This window comes from Rattus rattus, chromosome 2 (assembly GCF_011064425.1).
Source record: "Rattus rattus isolate New Zealand chromosome 2, Rrattus_CSIRO_v1, whole genome shotgun sequence".
Lineage (NCBI taxonomy): Eukaryota > Metazoa > Chordata > Mammalia > Rodentia > Muridae > Rattus > Rattus rattus.
Genome location: NC_046155.1, coordinates 105083416 through 105098588, shown reverse-complemented (window position 1 = coordinate 105098588; position 15173 = coordinate 105083416). Strand labels below are relative to the sequence as shown.

General features: G+C 36.3%; 1 protein-coding gene across 1 annotated transcript; it reads left to right on the top strand.

Annotated features, from left to right (window-relative positions):
* The first annotated feature begins 314 nt into the window (after positions 1-314).
* On the top strand, positions 315-1259 carry LOC116894168 (olfactory receptor 6-like). The gene has a single exon (XM_032895883.1). It carries the CDS (start codon positions 315-317, stop codon positions 1257-1259), a length of 945 nt encoding a protein of 314 aa, XP_032751774.1.
* Positions 1260-15173: the final 13914 nt, after the last annotated feature.

Genomic DNA, 15173 nt, shown 5'->3' with positions numbered 1-15173 from the left:
GTTATTTTTAGATGTTCTTGAAAGACAAACTATATGATCCTAGCCAAACTTTAAAGCATGGGGAACTCAAAGACAGGTGTGAGTCTGGTGACTTCACCATGGTGGGTTGGTGTATTGCCAGTGACAAAAGTGTACTTGTGTCTGGAAAGCTTTTCTAAAAGTATTTATATGGAAATTGTTTCATCACATTGATATAATTTATTAATATAAATTATATTATGAATCTTATTCAAAAGAAGAGTAAATTACTAACTTGTTTTTTTTTTGGTCTGATGCCATAGACATTGCCCTTATTTGTGGTGCCACAGAAGATCATGTTGGATATGAACATTACTCTGGTTAGTGAGTTCATCCTGGTGGGCTTCCCTACAGCCCCTTGGCTACAGGTCCTCCTATTCTTCATTTTCCTTGTGGTCTACATGTTGATTATAGTAGAAAATCTTGTAATTATATTCACTGTCTGGTCTACCAGCTCCCTCCACAAGCCCATGTACTATTTCTTAAGTAGTATGTCCTTTTTAGAGATCTGGTATGTCTCTGTAACAGTTCCCAAGATGCTAGATGGATTCCTCCTGCAGAGACGGCACATCTCCTTTACAGGCTGTATGACCCAGCTCTACTTCTTTATCTCACTTGCATGCACAGAGTGTGTACTCCTGGCAGCTATGGCCTATGATCGCTATGTGGCCATCTGCCACCCTCTTCGATATCCAGTCATCATGACCACAGTTTACTGCATGCAGCTAATGGCCCTTTCCTATTTCAGTGGTTTCATGGTCTCTGTTGTCAAAGTCTATTTCATTTCACATGTTGCTTTCTGTGGCTCTAATGTCATGAACCACTTCTTCTGTGATATCTCACCAATCCTCAAATTGGCATGCAAAGATATGTCCACAGCTGAGTTAGTAGACTTTGCGTTGGCTATTGTCATCCTTGTCTTCCCTCTTATCACTACTGTCCTTTCCTACATCTACATAGTGTCCACCATTCTGCGCATACCCTCCACCCAGGGAAGAAAGAAGGCCTTCTCTACCTGTGCCTCCCATCTCACTGTGGTCATAATTTATTACACAGCCATGATTTTCATGTATGTCCGACCCAGGGCTATTGCATCTTTTAATTCCAACAAACTCATTTCAGCTGTGTATGCTGTCCTCACACCCATGCTTAATCCCTTCATCTACTGCCTAAGGAACCAGGAAGTCAAGGATGCAATCAAGAAGACTCTGGGAGGTGGCCAGTGCATTCTGCTCTGCTGATCCCCTTGCTATATAAAAAGACATTGCCCATGTACTTTATGAGAATCATTGTGATCATTTTATTAACAGTTTTCCTTCATAAATTTGGTTTTGTAAAGAAATCATAGTATAGGCAAAACAATAATAAATAAATAAGTAAAATAAATAATAAATGACTAAATAATGGATGGAAGTACTTAATCTTTGTCACTTGAACCAATAAGCAGTTATTAACAACACTGGATAGTTATAGCATCCTGAAATGATGTAGCACTAACAGACATATAACATTTAGAAGCTATTCTTAGTATTTTACTCAAAATAAACTTTTTAATTCTCAGAGCTCATTATAGTAAGCTGGCTGAGATTGTGAATTGAGAAAATGAAATATGATGAAGTTAAATAAATTTTCCATATTCGAAACTATATTAACATCAAAGCCTTCACCTGAGCCCAGGTAATCTAGCTCAAGAATGCATTCTGTCATGTTCACTCTGGATCTACAATCTGTGATAAGAGCTCAGGAGAACATTAGCCATCAAACAGTAATTTCTATAAGGGAAAAATACAATCTAGTGATCAATATACAGAGAGATATGTGATGATAACTGGTAACAGTACTGAACTAATTGTAGTATTTATAACTACAATGGGTTCTTGATGGTGAGTACCATTGGCCTAGACAATATTTATAATTTTATTTTCTATGCTTAGCTCTGTTTATCAAATGTTGCAACTCATTTTTACCTATAGAGCTTAAATAAATTAGTTCATACTTAAAAATGATATTCCTGAAACTTCTATCATATTTACCATAGTTACTGTAATGATACAGAAACAAGATGAGCTGACACTTCAGCTTTGTGGCACCTTGTCATTATATATGACAGAGTCTCAGCTGTCAGTTTGCATTTGACCTCGCTACCATAGTACAAGCCTTTTAAGGGTTGAATGTAACTCCTTTATTTTTACAATGCTTTTCATGCTTGCTTAGGTTGTATCCTCTTATGTATTCTACACACTTTAGTTTACATTTATGGAAGAATTTTCTAAATATATTGCTCCTAGTGCTTGCATTTATTTATTTATTTATTTATTTATTTATTTATTTATTTATTTATTTATACATTTATTTTTACACTCCCTATTTACCTCCTCCCTGAGGGTTTCATGTCCCATACCTCCTCCCCAATCTCCCAAACTCCCCCCATTTCCACAAGGATGTCCCCGCCCCAGCCACCTCACCTGACCTCTAAACTTCCTGGGTCCTCCAGTCTTTTGAGGCTTAGGTGCATCTTCCCTGACTAAACCTAGATCCAGGAGTCCATGTATGTGTTGGAGGCCTTATTTTGGCTGGTATATGCTGCCTGGTTGGTGATTCAGTGTGTAAGAGATCACAGAGGTCCAGGTTAATTGAGATTGCTGGTCCTCTGCATGGTTGCCCTCCTCCTTAGCTTCCTCCAGCTTTTTTCTAATTCAACCAGAAGGGTCAGCAGCTTCTGTTTGTTGGTTGAGTGTACGTATCTGCATCTGACTCTTTCAGCTGCTTGTTGGGTTTTTTGGAGAGCAGTCACAGTAGGTCTCTTTTTATGAATGCCCCATATTTTCAGTAATGGTGTCAGGTTTTGGGACCTTCCCTTGAGCTGGAACCACTTTGGGCCTCTCATTGGACCTTCTTTTCCTCACACTTTTCTCCATTTCCATCCTTGCATTTATTTCAGAGAGGAAGAATTATGGATCAGAGCTTTGGGTGTGGTATAGCAAACCCATCCCTCACTTGATGTTTTGTCTTTCTGCTGGAGGTGAATTCAATAAGTTCCCTCTCCCCACTGTAGGGCCTTTCAGCTTTGAATCCTCAGAGTTTCTCATTCCCCAGGTCTCTGGTACATTCTAGAGCTTCTTCCCAACCTCCTTCCTACAAGATCACCTGTTTCCATTCTTTCTACTGGCCTTCAAGGAGTCAGTCCTTTCCCCACACCCAATACAAGATCATGTTCCCCTCTCCTCCCACCCCTATCTCCTTTCCCTCCCTTGTCCTTACCTCCCTCCTGCCTTGTGGTTGCTTTCTTCTCACTCCCAAGTGGAACTGAGGCATCCTCACTTGGGCCCTTTAGTTTGTTGACCTTTATGAGTTCTATAGATTTATCTTGGTTATTCTGTACTTTTTATTTATTTTTGGCTAATATCCACTTATTAGTGAGAACAGATTGTGCATGTACTTTTGGGTTTGAGTTACCTCATTCAGGATAATACTTTCTAGTTCTATGCATTTGTCTGAAAAACTCAGATGTCTTCATTCTTAATAGCTGAGTAATATTCCATTGTGTAAATGAACCACATTTTCTGTGTCCATTCTTCTGTCATTGGACATCTGGGTTGTTTTCAGCTTCTGGTTATCACAAATAAGGCTGCTATGAACAACATAGTGGAACATGTGCCCCTGTGGCATGGTATAGCGTCTTTGAAGTATATTCCCAAGAGTGGTATTTATGGATCTTTAGGTAGGTCTATTTCGAATTTTGTGAGGAACCTCCAAATTGATTTCCAGAGTGGTTGTACCAGTTTTCAATTCCACCACCAATGGAGGAGTGTTCCTCTTTTTCCACATCCTCACCAAAATATGTTGTCACTTGAGGTTTTGATCTTATCCATTCTGATAGGTGTAAGGTAGAATCTCAGGGTCATTTTGATTTGCATTTCTCTGATCACTAAGGACTTTGAATATTTCTTTAGGTGCTTCTCAACCATCCAAGATTCCTCTGTTATGAATTCTTGGTTTAGTTCTATACCCCAGTTTTTGATTGGGTTGTTTCATTTCTTGGGGGCAAGCTTCTTGAGTTCTTTATATATTTTAGGTTTTAGTCCTCTATCAGATGTGGAGTTAGTGAAGGTATTTTTCCCAATCTGAAGGATGCTGATTTGTCTTATTGACTATGTTCTTTGCCTTACAGAAGCTTTCAAGTTTCATGAGGTCCCATTTATCAATTCTTGATCTTAGAGCCTGAGACATTGGAGTTCTGTTTAGGAAATTTCTTCCTGTGCCAATGAATTCAATGACTTTTCCCACTTTCTCTTCTATTAGATTGAGTGTATCTCGTTTTATGTTGAGGTCCTTGATCCACTTTGACTTGAGCTTTGTGCACAATGACAAATATGGGTCTATTTCCATCTTTCTACTTATAGACATCCAGTTAGACTAGTATCATTTATTGAAGATGCTTTCTTGTTTCCATTATATCTTTTTGGCTTCTTTCCAAGATCAAGTGTGTGTAAATGTGTGTGGTTTTGTTTCTGGGTCTTCAATTCTATTCCATTGATCAACCTGTCTGTCTCTGTACCAATACCACACAGTTTTTTTATCATTATTGTTCTGTAGTAGAGCTTGAGGCCAGGGATGGTGACTCCCCGAGACATTCTTTTTTTTTAATTGGATATTTTTTTATTTACACTTCAAATGGTGTTCTCTTTCCTGGTTTCCCATCCATAAGCCACCATCCCATCTTCCTCCCCTTCTTCTATAAAGCTCTTCCTCTTCCTCAACCAGCCCCTTCCTGCCTCCATGCCCTGACATTCCTCTAGACTGGGGGTTCAGCCTTGGCAGGACCAACTGCTTCTCCTCCAATTGGTTCTTTTACTGTTAATAATTTTTTCACTATTCTTGGGTTTTGCTTTGCTTTTCCAAATGAATTTGAGAATTGCTCTTTCCATGTCTTTGAAGATTGTGTTGTGATTTTGATGGGGATTGCACTGAATCTTTAGATTGCCTTTGGTAGGATGGCCATTTTCACTATATTAATTTTGCCAATCCCTGAACATGGAAAATCTCTCCATTTTTCTGAGATCTTCTTCAATCTCTTTCTTGAGAGACTTGAAATTCTTATCATAAAGGTCTCTCACTTGTTTAGTTAGAGCTATCCCAAGATATTTTATATTATCTGTGGCTATTGTGAAGGGAATTGTTTCCCTAATTTCTTCCTCAGACTGTTTATTATTTGTGTAAAAGGAAAGCCACTGATTTGGGTTAATTTTATATCTGGCCACTTTGCTGAAGTTGTTTATCAACTGGAGAAGTTATCTCGTAGAATTTTGGGGGTCACTATGTATACTATCATACCATTTTCAAATAGTGATATCTTTAATTCTTTGCCAAATTTGTATCTCCCTGATCTCTTTTTGTTGTCTTATTGTCCAAGTGCTTTTAATTCAATCACAAACTTTCACTATATTTTAGTATGAAATGTATATTAAATTACTCTTTGGGAACTGAGTAAGTGGGAAAATATTGGGAGAATGGATGAATATTCTAGGCCAATATTAGCTTAAGACTCTTGAACTTCAGATTCCACAGTTGGTGAAGTGCTGGCTACACAAGTATGAGGACCCAAATTTGATTCCCAGTACCTTCAAGAAAAAAAAACTGGATATGGTAGGACATGCCTATAATCCATGTGGTAGGGAGGCAGAGACAGATCAATTCTTAGAGCTTTCTAGTCAGTTGGCCTAGTCAAACTGGCAAGTTCTAGGTAAATGAAAGTCTTTGTCTCAAAAAAGAATAAATAAAAAACGACCTTGAGTGATGACACTTGAGATGTCCTTTGGCTTCTACATGCATGAGTACATATTTGCATACACATGTACCTACTATATTCACCCATATACACAAAGACTTTGATGTTTCATGTTGTTAGCTCTGTAACCTTCAAAGGTCATTAGGATTTCAGTTTCCTTGTCTGTAAAATTGGTATTATAATATCTGCATTTGAAGTTGGAATACAGATTAAAAGAATGCATATGTAGAAATGAGTATGTAGAAAACATCATGATACTTAGTATATATTCTTCTAAGTTATTTAATGAATTGCAATATAAGTTGAAAGTTTCAAAAATATTGTTTTAGGAATCATCACTTGGGAGGTCCATGAAGCTGTCTTTTTTCCCCTCCTAGTTCCCAGACTGTAGTGATTGATACCACCATACCTGTCAAGAAGAATTTGTGCTACTTTTGCTTGATATCCATTTGGTGTAACAATATCTGAATTATAGCCTTATATCCTATGGATCACCATTTAATGAAACAATATCTCAATTGTAGAATTCTACCCCATGGATAAGTATTTAATGTAACAGTATCCCAATTATAGCATTCTTTCCCTTGGATAACCAGTTAATGTAATATTATTTCAATTACAGCATTCTAAACTATGAATAAACAGTTAATGCAATAGTATCTCAATTATAGCATTCTAACCTATCATTTGGATGCACATAACTTCTCAATAAGTTTCTTATACATCTATAAATTTCCAAAATTAATTTTGATTGTGTTCAATTGTCAATTAACCTATGATGAATTATTCCCTGTCATAATTATAATATTTTAAATTTATAGACAACATGCCAGTACCTTCCAAAATTTTTTGCATATCTCCAATTTTCAAATACTATACTCTTACTAAGTGCTTAAAATTTTACTTCAATGACTGATGTAAATATCCTGAATTTTTTGTATCTGTTTCAAATATGTTTTATAGATAGGTTGCAAAGCTTAAAACCTTAGTTATAAGTTCTTTGCTTATCTTTAAATACTTCTCCGAGACTTCATATTATTATGTTTTAAATTTATTTGAAAATTGTAAGAATTTATTGAGCACAATAGGTTTGTCATAGATTTACAGTGTGGAATGATTAAGGCATGTCTCACTTGTATTTTTGTCATAAATGAAAGCACATTCTAACATTTCAACAATTTTGAAGTTCAGGGTGTAATTCTATGATATTATCACTGATCTGAACAATAAGCCACTAAAACTTATTCTTTCCCCAGTGAGCCTCTACAAGGGAAGGTCTTGTCATATGAGACCATAAGGATAAACTTTGAGGACAGTATGCTAAGTAAAATAAGCCAAGTATAGGAATACATAAGATACATAGTATTATATATATGCTATGTGAGGTGTTGACTCACACACGGATTCCATGTAGGGGGTAGGGGGTGTGGAATTTCCTAGCTTGTGTGAGTTCAGGCCAGTGTATTAACTGGCCAGTCATCACCAACTGTAACTCTCTCTACTATGGCTGGGATAAGGGAGTTCTCGAGCTGAAAGCTATCTCTGACACTCAACCCAAAAATTCTACCCCAATCTTCATAGGAATCCTATAAATACTAAATTCTCCTTTTCCTTAATTGAATCAGAGCAGATGTTTCCATTATAATATTGCTAATGCAGACACAAAGGAGAATATTTGTTTTGAATCAGTGTTTTTAATCATGAAACAGAGCATTAAATTAGATAATGCAGATCTGAAGATTTTGTCATGGACAAGGAATATCAATTACCAATATTTGCCTCAGTTTTTCTATCTATCTATCTATCTATCTATCATCTATCTATCTATCTATCTATCTATCTATCTATCTATCTATCTATCTATTTTTAATGTTGGAGTGTTCTATCTGCATGCACACCTACATCTATCTATCTATCTATCTATCTATCTATCTATCTATCTATCTATCTATTTTTAATGTTGGAGTGTTCTATCTGCATGCACACCTAAAAGCCAGAAAAGGACACCAGATCTTTCTATAGATGGTCATGAGCCACTATGTGGTTGCTGGGAATTGAACTCAGGACGCCTGGAAGAACAGCCAATGATCTTAACTGCTGAACCATCTCACCAGGTCCATTTGTTTTTGCTTCTTGTAAATGGTTTCTATGATGCAGCCATGGTGCTCTTATGATCTTGTTATTGGAAGGCTCATGTCTTCATAAAAGAGACAATCTTAGTCATCTCAATACCTGAAGAATGGTATGGTCAATAAATCACATGTTATATTATTTCAAAAGGTCTCTGAAATATCTGAAATATTCCACAGTGTCAGTGTTTCAATTATTAATAGCTGTAGTAAGCCTAAGAAAGATGTTAAATAAGCTCCTTTTAAGCAATAGAACAATTTCATATTATATTCCATTTTAGAAGAAAAAACAACCTATTACAGTAGTATAATTTTTGTTGAATTTTCAAATGTTTTGTTTGATATAAAAGAAAGGCTTTTGGTTGAACAAATAAACTGATAAGTTATTTATACTGTTATGAAAACAAATTCACTACCCAAGATGCAATTCACAGACCACAGGAAGCTCAAGAAGAAGGATGACCAAAATATGGATGCTTCATTCCTTCTTTAAAGGGGAAAGGAAAATATTCATAGGAGGGGATATGGAGGCAAATCTTAGAGCAGAGACTGAAGGAATGGCCATTCAGAGCCTGCCCCACATGTGGCATCTATCTATCTATCTATCTATCTATCTATCTATCTATCTATCTATCTATCTATTCAAAACTAGGTAAGATTGATGATGCTAAGGAGTACATGCTGACAGGGACTGGATAAAGATGTCTCTTGAGAGCCAGAGCATATCAAATACAGAGGAGAATGCTAGCAGCAAACCACTGAATTGAGAATGGGACCCCCGTTGGAGGAATCAGAGAAAGGACTGAAAGAGCTTGAAGGGGCTCGAGACCCCATATGAACAACAATGCCAACCAACCAGAGCTTCCAGGGACTAAGCCACTACCCAAAGACTATACATGGATTGACCCATGGCTCCAACTGCATATGTAGCAGAAGATGGCCTTGTTGGGCACCAATGTAAGGAGAAACCCTTGGTTCTGCCAAGGTTGGACCCCCAATGTCAGGGAATGTTGGTATGGGGGCGGTAAGGGGGCATGGATGGGGGAGGGGAAACCCTTATAGAAGAAGAGGGTAGGGGATAGGGGTCATGTGGATAGGAATCCGGGAAAGGGAATAACATTTGAAATGTAAATAAATATCCAATCAAAAAAAAACCCCAAAATTACATCTTTGTTTTTATAGTTAGTGCCAAATGTGTTTACCTGACTGCTATAAAGATCACGCCAAATTTTTATTAGCCAAATATCTCTCAGTCTTATCTAATAGAATAACAATTAACAGAGAAGAAAATAACAAGACCATATGCAATATTCTTAAACGTTTGCCATTTAACTTGCTGTTCTCAAATAGAGGTATATGGAGAAATAAGGTTGTAGGCTAAGACACATTTTGTTACACATTTTTGAGGATCTATGACCTCCATTTGTTAATTGATGACCATGTCTGGATTATTTCTGACCATATCTGGACTACATCTAATAAACAAGGTCGTTTTTCATTTCGATCTCCTAATTATCAAACTCTGAAACAAAAACATTTTTCTTATTCTTTTTCCTTGATCCAAAGTCTAACTAGGCTGACTGCCTAGTTTATATCATTATGAAAAGAACAATAAAGATGGAAAAGTTAAGTTAAAGAGAGTAAAATTTGCAAAGCAATTAGAATGAAAAATATGGTGAGCTATTTGCTCTCTGTGTGCTTTGTCCTTTCCTATAACCCTTTGCTCTGCATTCTCTTTGTTGTCCTCTTGGACCTCTAAGAATGGACATTCCTGTTATCATACTTCTAAAGAGAATAGCCAAGGTAATTCTTTTTAAAAGATAAGAGGGTCTGCAGAGATGGCTCATCTATTAAAAGCTATGCTCATAACCAAAAATATAAAAGATAAGAGGGTCAACATCATGTGACAAAGAAGACAGAACTGTCAAATGCACTTCATCTCCAATGCTCACTTTCCTATCTCTGAGTGAAAATGCTTATTTTAATGCTGAACAAAAGAGTGTGGGCATGAAGCTTTATTTCTTCCTGGAGTCTACTCTGCATCAAAAATTCTATAAAATTCTTTTATGTGTGCTTTAATTTCCTCATCTACAACCTATTTCAAATAATATTAATACATTAAGGAGACATAGTGACTATCACACAGAGGGAGGAAAATGAAGGCTTGGACCTATTCAGGTCTAGGTCTACCTGGGTGAGATAGAGGGAGGAGTCAACATATAACGTGTCCAGGGAGAAAAGAGATTGTTGGAAGAGAAATAGTCAAGAGCAAGAGTTAGAGAAAGAGTGAAAGAGGACTAGGAAAGGCAATGGGCAGTGAAGTAGTAAAACCACAACAATAGAAAAATCTCTTCTATGCTGGCCTCTAGGAGTATCAGACAAGCCCAGTAGTAAGAACATATTTTAGATTTCAGTCTTTTTCATAAATACAAAGTAAAGCAATGTTTCATTTTCCCGAATCAATAGCAGAATAAGTTACTATTTTCTTGGGCTCTAGATTTTGTAGTCTTTTTTAGTGGAAAAGAATAAAGCTTTATGGGCTTTATAGAGAGGCAACTTTCCAACTTTCCAGGATAGAGAACAAGCTATTCTAGAGCTGCTGCTTTATCTCTTTTTCTCTTTATCACCTTCTGTTTTCAATCCCTTCCAGATCCAAAGACAAAGATTCATATGTGACAAAGTTTGTGTTCTCGAAGACACCTGCCCATCAGTCTGGTAAGTGAAAAAACCAAATCAAGATCTCTAAACAGGGCTCAATTTAGATGACTTGCTCCACCATGACAGCAAAGAAAGGAATTGATAAGACGTAGTTTGGTGAGATATCTGGTCTTAATGACATTTCACAACTAATTTGCTTATCAGGGGTCAAACACAACACAGGGACTGCAATATGTATTCGAGATGATAAGGTAAGTCAAAAATGAAATACAAATGGTATTTTCAAGGTGTACACAAATCTAATAAGGACAGTAAAGCAAAATAAATGTTATCATATAATTCTGGAAGGGGCAAAATGTTATAAAGTCAGAGGTTGTGTGGAAGGTATCTGGAGAATGAGAAGGGTGTGGGGAGGAAAGTAGATGGCTAGGGTTGGTTTGACAGAGAATAATATTTGAACAGGAGCTTTCCTAGAGACCTGAGTTAGAAAGTTTCGGGCCTGAGAAAAAGTATGTGTAACTGTATTATTGTAAAGAGTGACATAAGGAAGCTCTTCATACTCTTCAGAGTTGCTCAAGCTTAGGGTGAGTTGTTAGCAAAGAAAGACTAGTAGGATTTAGAGGAATATGGGACTGAGTGTCAAGGAAACACTCAGCAGTTTGGGGACTACAGGAAGAACTAGATGTGTTTAATGAACATATCATATTCGTATTTAAGCAAGGTCACTCAAACTGCAGATAAAAATGATATTTAGTATTGTCTTAAACAATCAGTAGACATTCTGACATCTGTAGAGGCCCAGAATATTTCTCTACTCTGTTTTCTCCTTAGACTTGCACCTTAGCTTTTCTTTTTAATCCTGCCTTCCACCCAGGGTAAACAAAATCTCTCCCTGTGTTGTATCTCTCTAGGTCTCATTTCATCTTTTCTTCCTTCTTCAGAAAATCTGCATCTTACTTGGAACATCTTCTGGGTCAGCTACATCAGTGTTTTGTTTTTATATCAGAAGGTGAGCCATTGCTTTTCTCTGAGCCAACATTCCAATCCCAACAAATACTTTTCAGAGTTACAAAGTAGATGGGCATAAATAGTCTACGGCTGGAACAGAGGTCTTTGTCCTGTAGAAGGTAGATAATGCAGACTCAGTGCTTAAAGAAGAGAATTACAAATGTTAGAGGTTCTTAAATGTTTTGAAAACTTGAAAGTTTTTCATGACAAACAATTTTAAATGTTGAGAACTTCAGACTGATCACAAAAACTAAGCTTTAGTTTAGTAAAAGCTAAATTTATAGATACAGAATTGGATAAAAGGAAAATCTCATTTTAAGGAACAGGGCAAGGGAGCAGTCATGTGATCAGGATAGAAAAGAATGGGCCATTGGTATAAAATTATCTGAGGAGTGGATAAGGAATATGGAAAAGGGGTATTGAAGGAATACTATTGTTATTATTCAGTTAAAGAATGACAGTCTTATATTATTTGTCTTTGGAATGAGTGGTCATTTACTATATTACCTATAATGGGAGCCAGTAATTGCTACTTTATTATGGCATGGTGAGAATTAAGTGATAATATTGTCTAGGAAAGAAATGATATGTATTTTACCATGTGATAAACAGTGTAAATCATCATTGTTGTTGTTACCACTATAGATGACATAATATTGGAATGACCAAAAGCTGGCATGAAGAATGAAGATCATAAAAGCAAGGTAGAAAAACTTGGTGAATGTTCAACAAGGTAATAATGTAGGGCAGTACCCAGAGTGATGGACTGTGGACACAGATCTAGGTGATGCTTGAAGTTGTACAAATGGTTTTAAGATAAACATATAACAATAATGGAAGCATGATCCAATACTAGAGATTATGTGTCAGAGACTCATCTTTTTTTTCCTACATTTGGTCACTGTGACAACAGGTATCTATCAATCTGTTGTTATAAATGAGAAAATTAATAGGTTTCATAAGAAAGTGTACAGAGAGCTAATTCGAAGTGACCTCACATTCCATCTTTGTTCATTCTTCCTCCTCCCTGCCCATTTTTTCCAATCAAATCCAACTCTATCATCCACTTCCTCTTTTTCAATTTATACAGTTAAAGTTTTGGGTTTTGTTCCTCAGTATTAATCTACCTTTCAAAACTGCAATGCTTCGTGTAGTTCAAACTGTGTCTTCCAAGAGAAGGCTTTCTGTTCTCCCCAGACAAGAACAATCAACTGTTACCTTGAACTCTCACTATATTTGGTATTCTAATATCACCTACTCTTATTACAAATGGCTCTCTCTTCCTCTAGGCCATTTGCTAAATATGAAACAAGATAAAGTAAAGGTAGATTTAATAATCGGAAATATCTTGTTTTGTTTATTTCCATGTTGGCACTGGATTCACGATGTCTCAGACTTATTTGCTGAGTGCTATGGTTACAGGTACATACAGCTAAACTTGTTACGAATTAACAATTTAAGATAGAAAAGACTTGGATATTTCAGGAAAGGTAGTAGTCATAGAAAGGGAGCAGTAGAAGAAAAGGTAACCAAGTTGGGTTAATTGATATCCTGCTTCCAAAAACAAACAGAAATGTGACCAGTAAAGAATAGGATGATTACTTTTAGGAAGGTGTAATTGATCAACTTTCAAGTGTGCTGGGACAGTCTTTTTGAACTCTTGCACATGCTGGGCAAATGCTCAATAACCCACATGCCGAAGTCCATGAATTAATTATCTCAACTGCTTAAGACGTCCTGAAAGTGGTTCAGTAAACAGCAAATGTGTACCACCCATTTGAAGGAACACAGTGATCTGCTCATGGTCAGGTCTCTCACACTTTACTGCTATAACTTCATTTCCTCCTCTGTTCACTCTGTTCCCTCCCATCATACCAGATTCCTTGGCATCTTTCATTCTGTGGATCTCTCTAAGGTCTTTAAATTGACATATTCTGTCTACAAATCTCTTCCATCTGGATGACAGGTAGCTAATACTGTCCTGTTCTTCATGCAGGTATAATAAGTTCTGTCCTGACCATTATGTTTAAAATATCAACTTATTGCCACTGGCTACATTCCTGTTTTTCTAGTTTTTGCTAGATTTATCCTAAAAACTTTTCCATTTCTACATTTTATACATGGTGTATTCTCTGTTTATTGCCTGTTTTCTTCCTTACAATGGAATTCCAGAGGGCACTTTATCTGAGTTCTCTACATTGCTAACTGAGCTACTTAAATGTTCAAGATACTGCTTTCCCATAGTAGGTTCTCAGTAAACATTTGTAAAACAAATTAATTTAATGTACAAAAGAGATGGGGCAGCTGATTAATTTCCTGAAATGTACTGTAGTTTAGTTATAAAGCTGTGTCATCTATTTTCTTTGTTGGCTTGTTTTCTTTAGAGAAGGATTTTACTGTATAGCCCTGGCTGTTTGGAACTCACCAGGTTTAGATCACTCTGGATTCAAACTTGTAGTAATTCTGTATCAATTTCCCTATTGGTGTGTGTCATCAAACCCCACTAAATAATCATAGTATAATTTATTCACTTGTATAAATTTTTGCTGAATTAGCCAGTTTCAAATAATAAAATCCTATTTATTAGATAAAATGTTGGATCCCTCCTCCAGTGAGCTACCTGGTATAATATTTTGTTGTTTATCTACTTTCAAGTTCTCAAATAGGAATCTGGCCCTTTTACCATCTTTATATTTTCTTCTCTTCTCTCTTTCTCTTCCTTCCTTCCTTCCTTCCTTCCTTCTTTCTTTGTTTCTTTCTTTGTTTCTTTCTTTGTTTCTTTCTTTGTTTCTTTCTTTCTTTCTTTCTTTCTTTCTTTCTTTTTTTTCCTTTTTATGAGACTAGGCCTCACTATTTAGCACCATCATGCCTAGAACTCACTGTGCAGACTGATGGCTTCAAATTTAAAGCGATCTGTCTGCTTCTGTCTCCTGATCAATGAGATTAAAGGTGTGTAATACCCATATCCAGTGATTGCTTTATATTTTTAGTATCCAGAGGAGGACAGGCCTTTAAACAAGAAGTTTCTCCTTGCCACAAATTCCACTAGTAAGCTATCTAGCCCCTTTCCATTAGTAAGTGAATTTGCTAAGACAATTGAGTTTTATAAAGTCATAAAGCAATAAGTCATGAAATAGAGTTCACTTTCAACCTATATGTTCCACTGATGAGTGCTTTCCTCATTGATTTGATGAATTCTAGCCACTGAGTCTGCTTTCCCTGTAGACTCCTTCATGTGTATATAATGTGTTTCAAGTACATTAAAATCAGACATGGTAAGGGTATCTAGCTGCAAACATTCCTTTACTACCTTACTTTGTATGGCTCAGACCTAAGCTATGTGCTTTTCCCTCTCTTACACAACTTGAGTAAAAATTTTTCCTAAGAGATGACATTAAAATTAATTAAAGAATAGTTTTTTGGTAGAGAAGGAAGTCAAATTTAAGTTCTATTTCACTTTATCCATTATCCTAATATATAATAACCAACTAATTTATGGTTATTTAAAAATGATGAAAATGAGAAATAATTTACCCATTTTCTGAGTTCTGCCTTTTCCTCTGAGTAAATTT

What these genes read in the sequence shown, in the direction of transcription:
- LOC116894168 (XM_032895883.1), top strand. Translation starts at nt 315, where the DNA reads ATGTTGGATATGAACATTACTCTGGTTAGTGAGTTCATCCTGGTGGGC.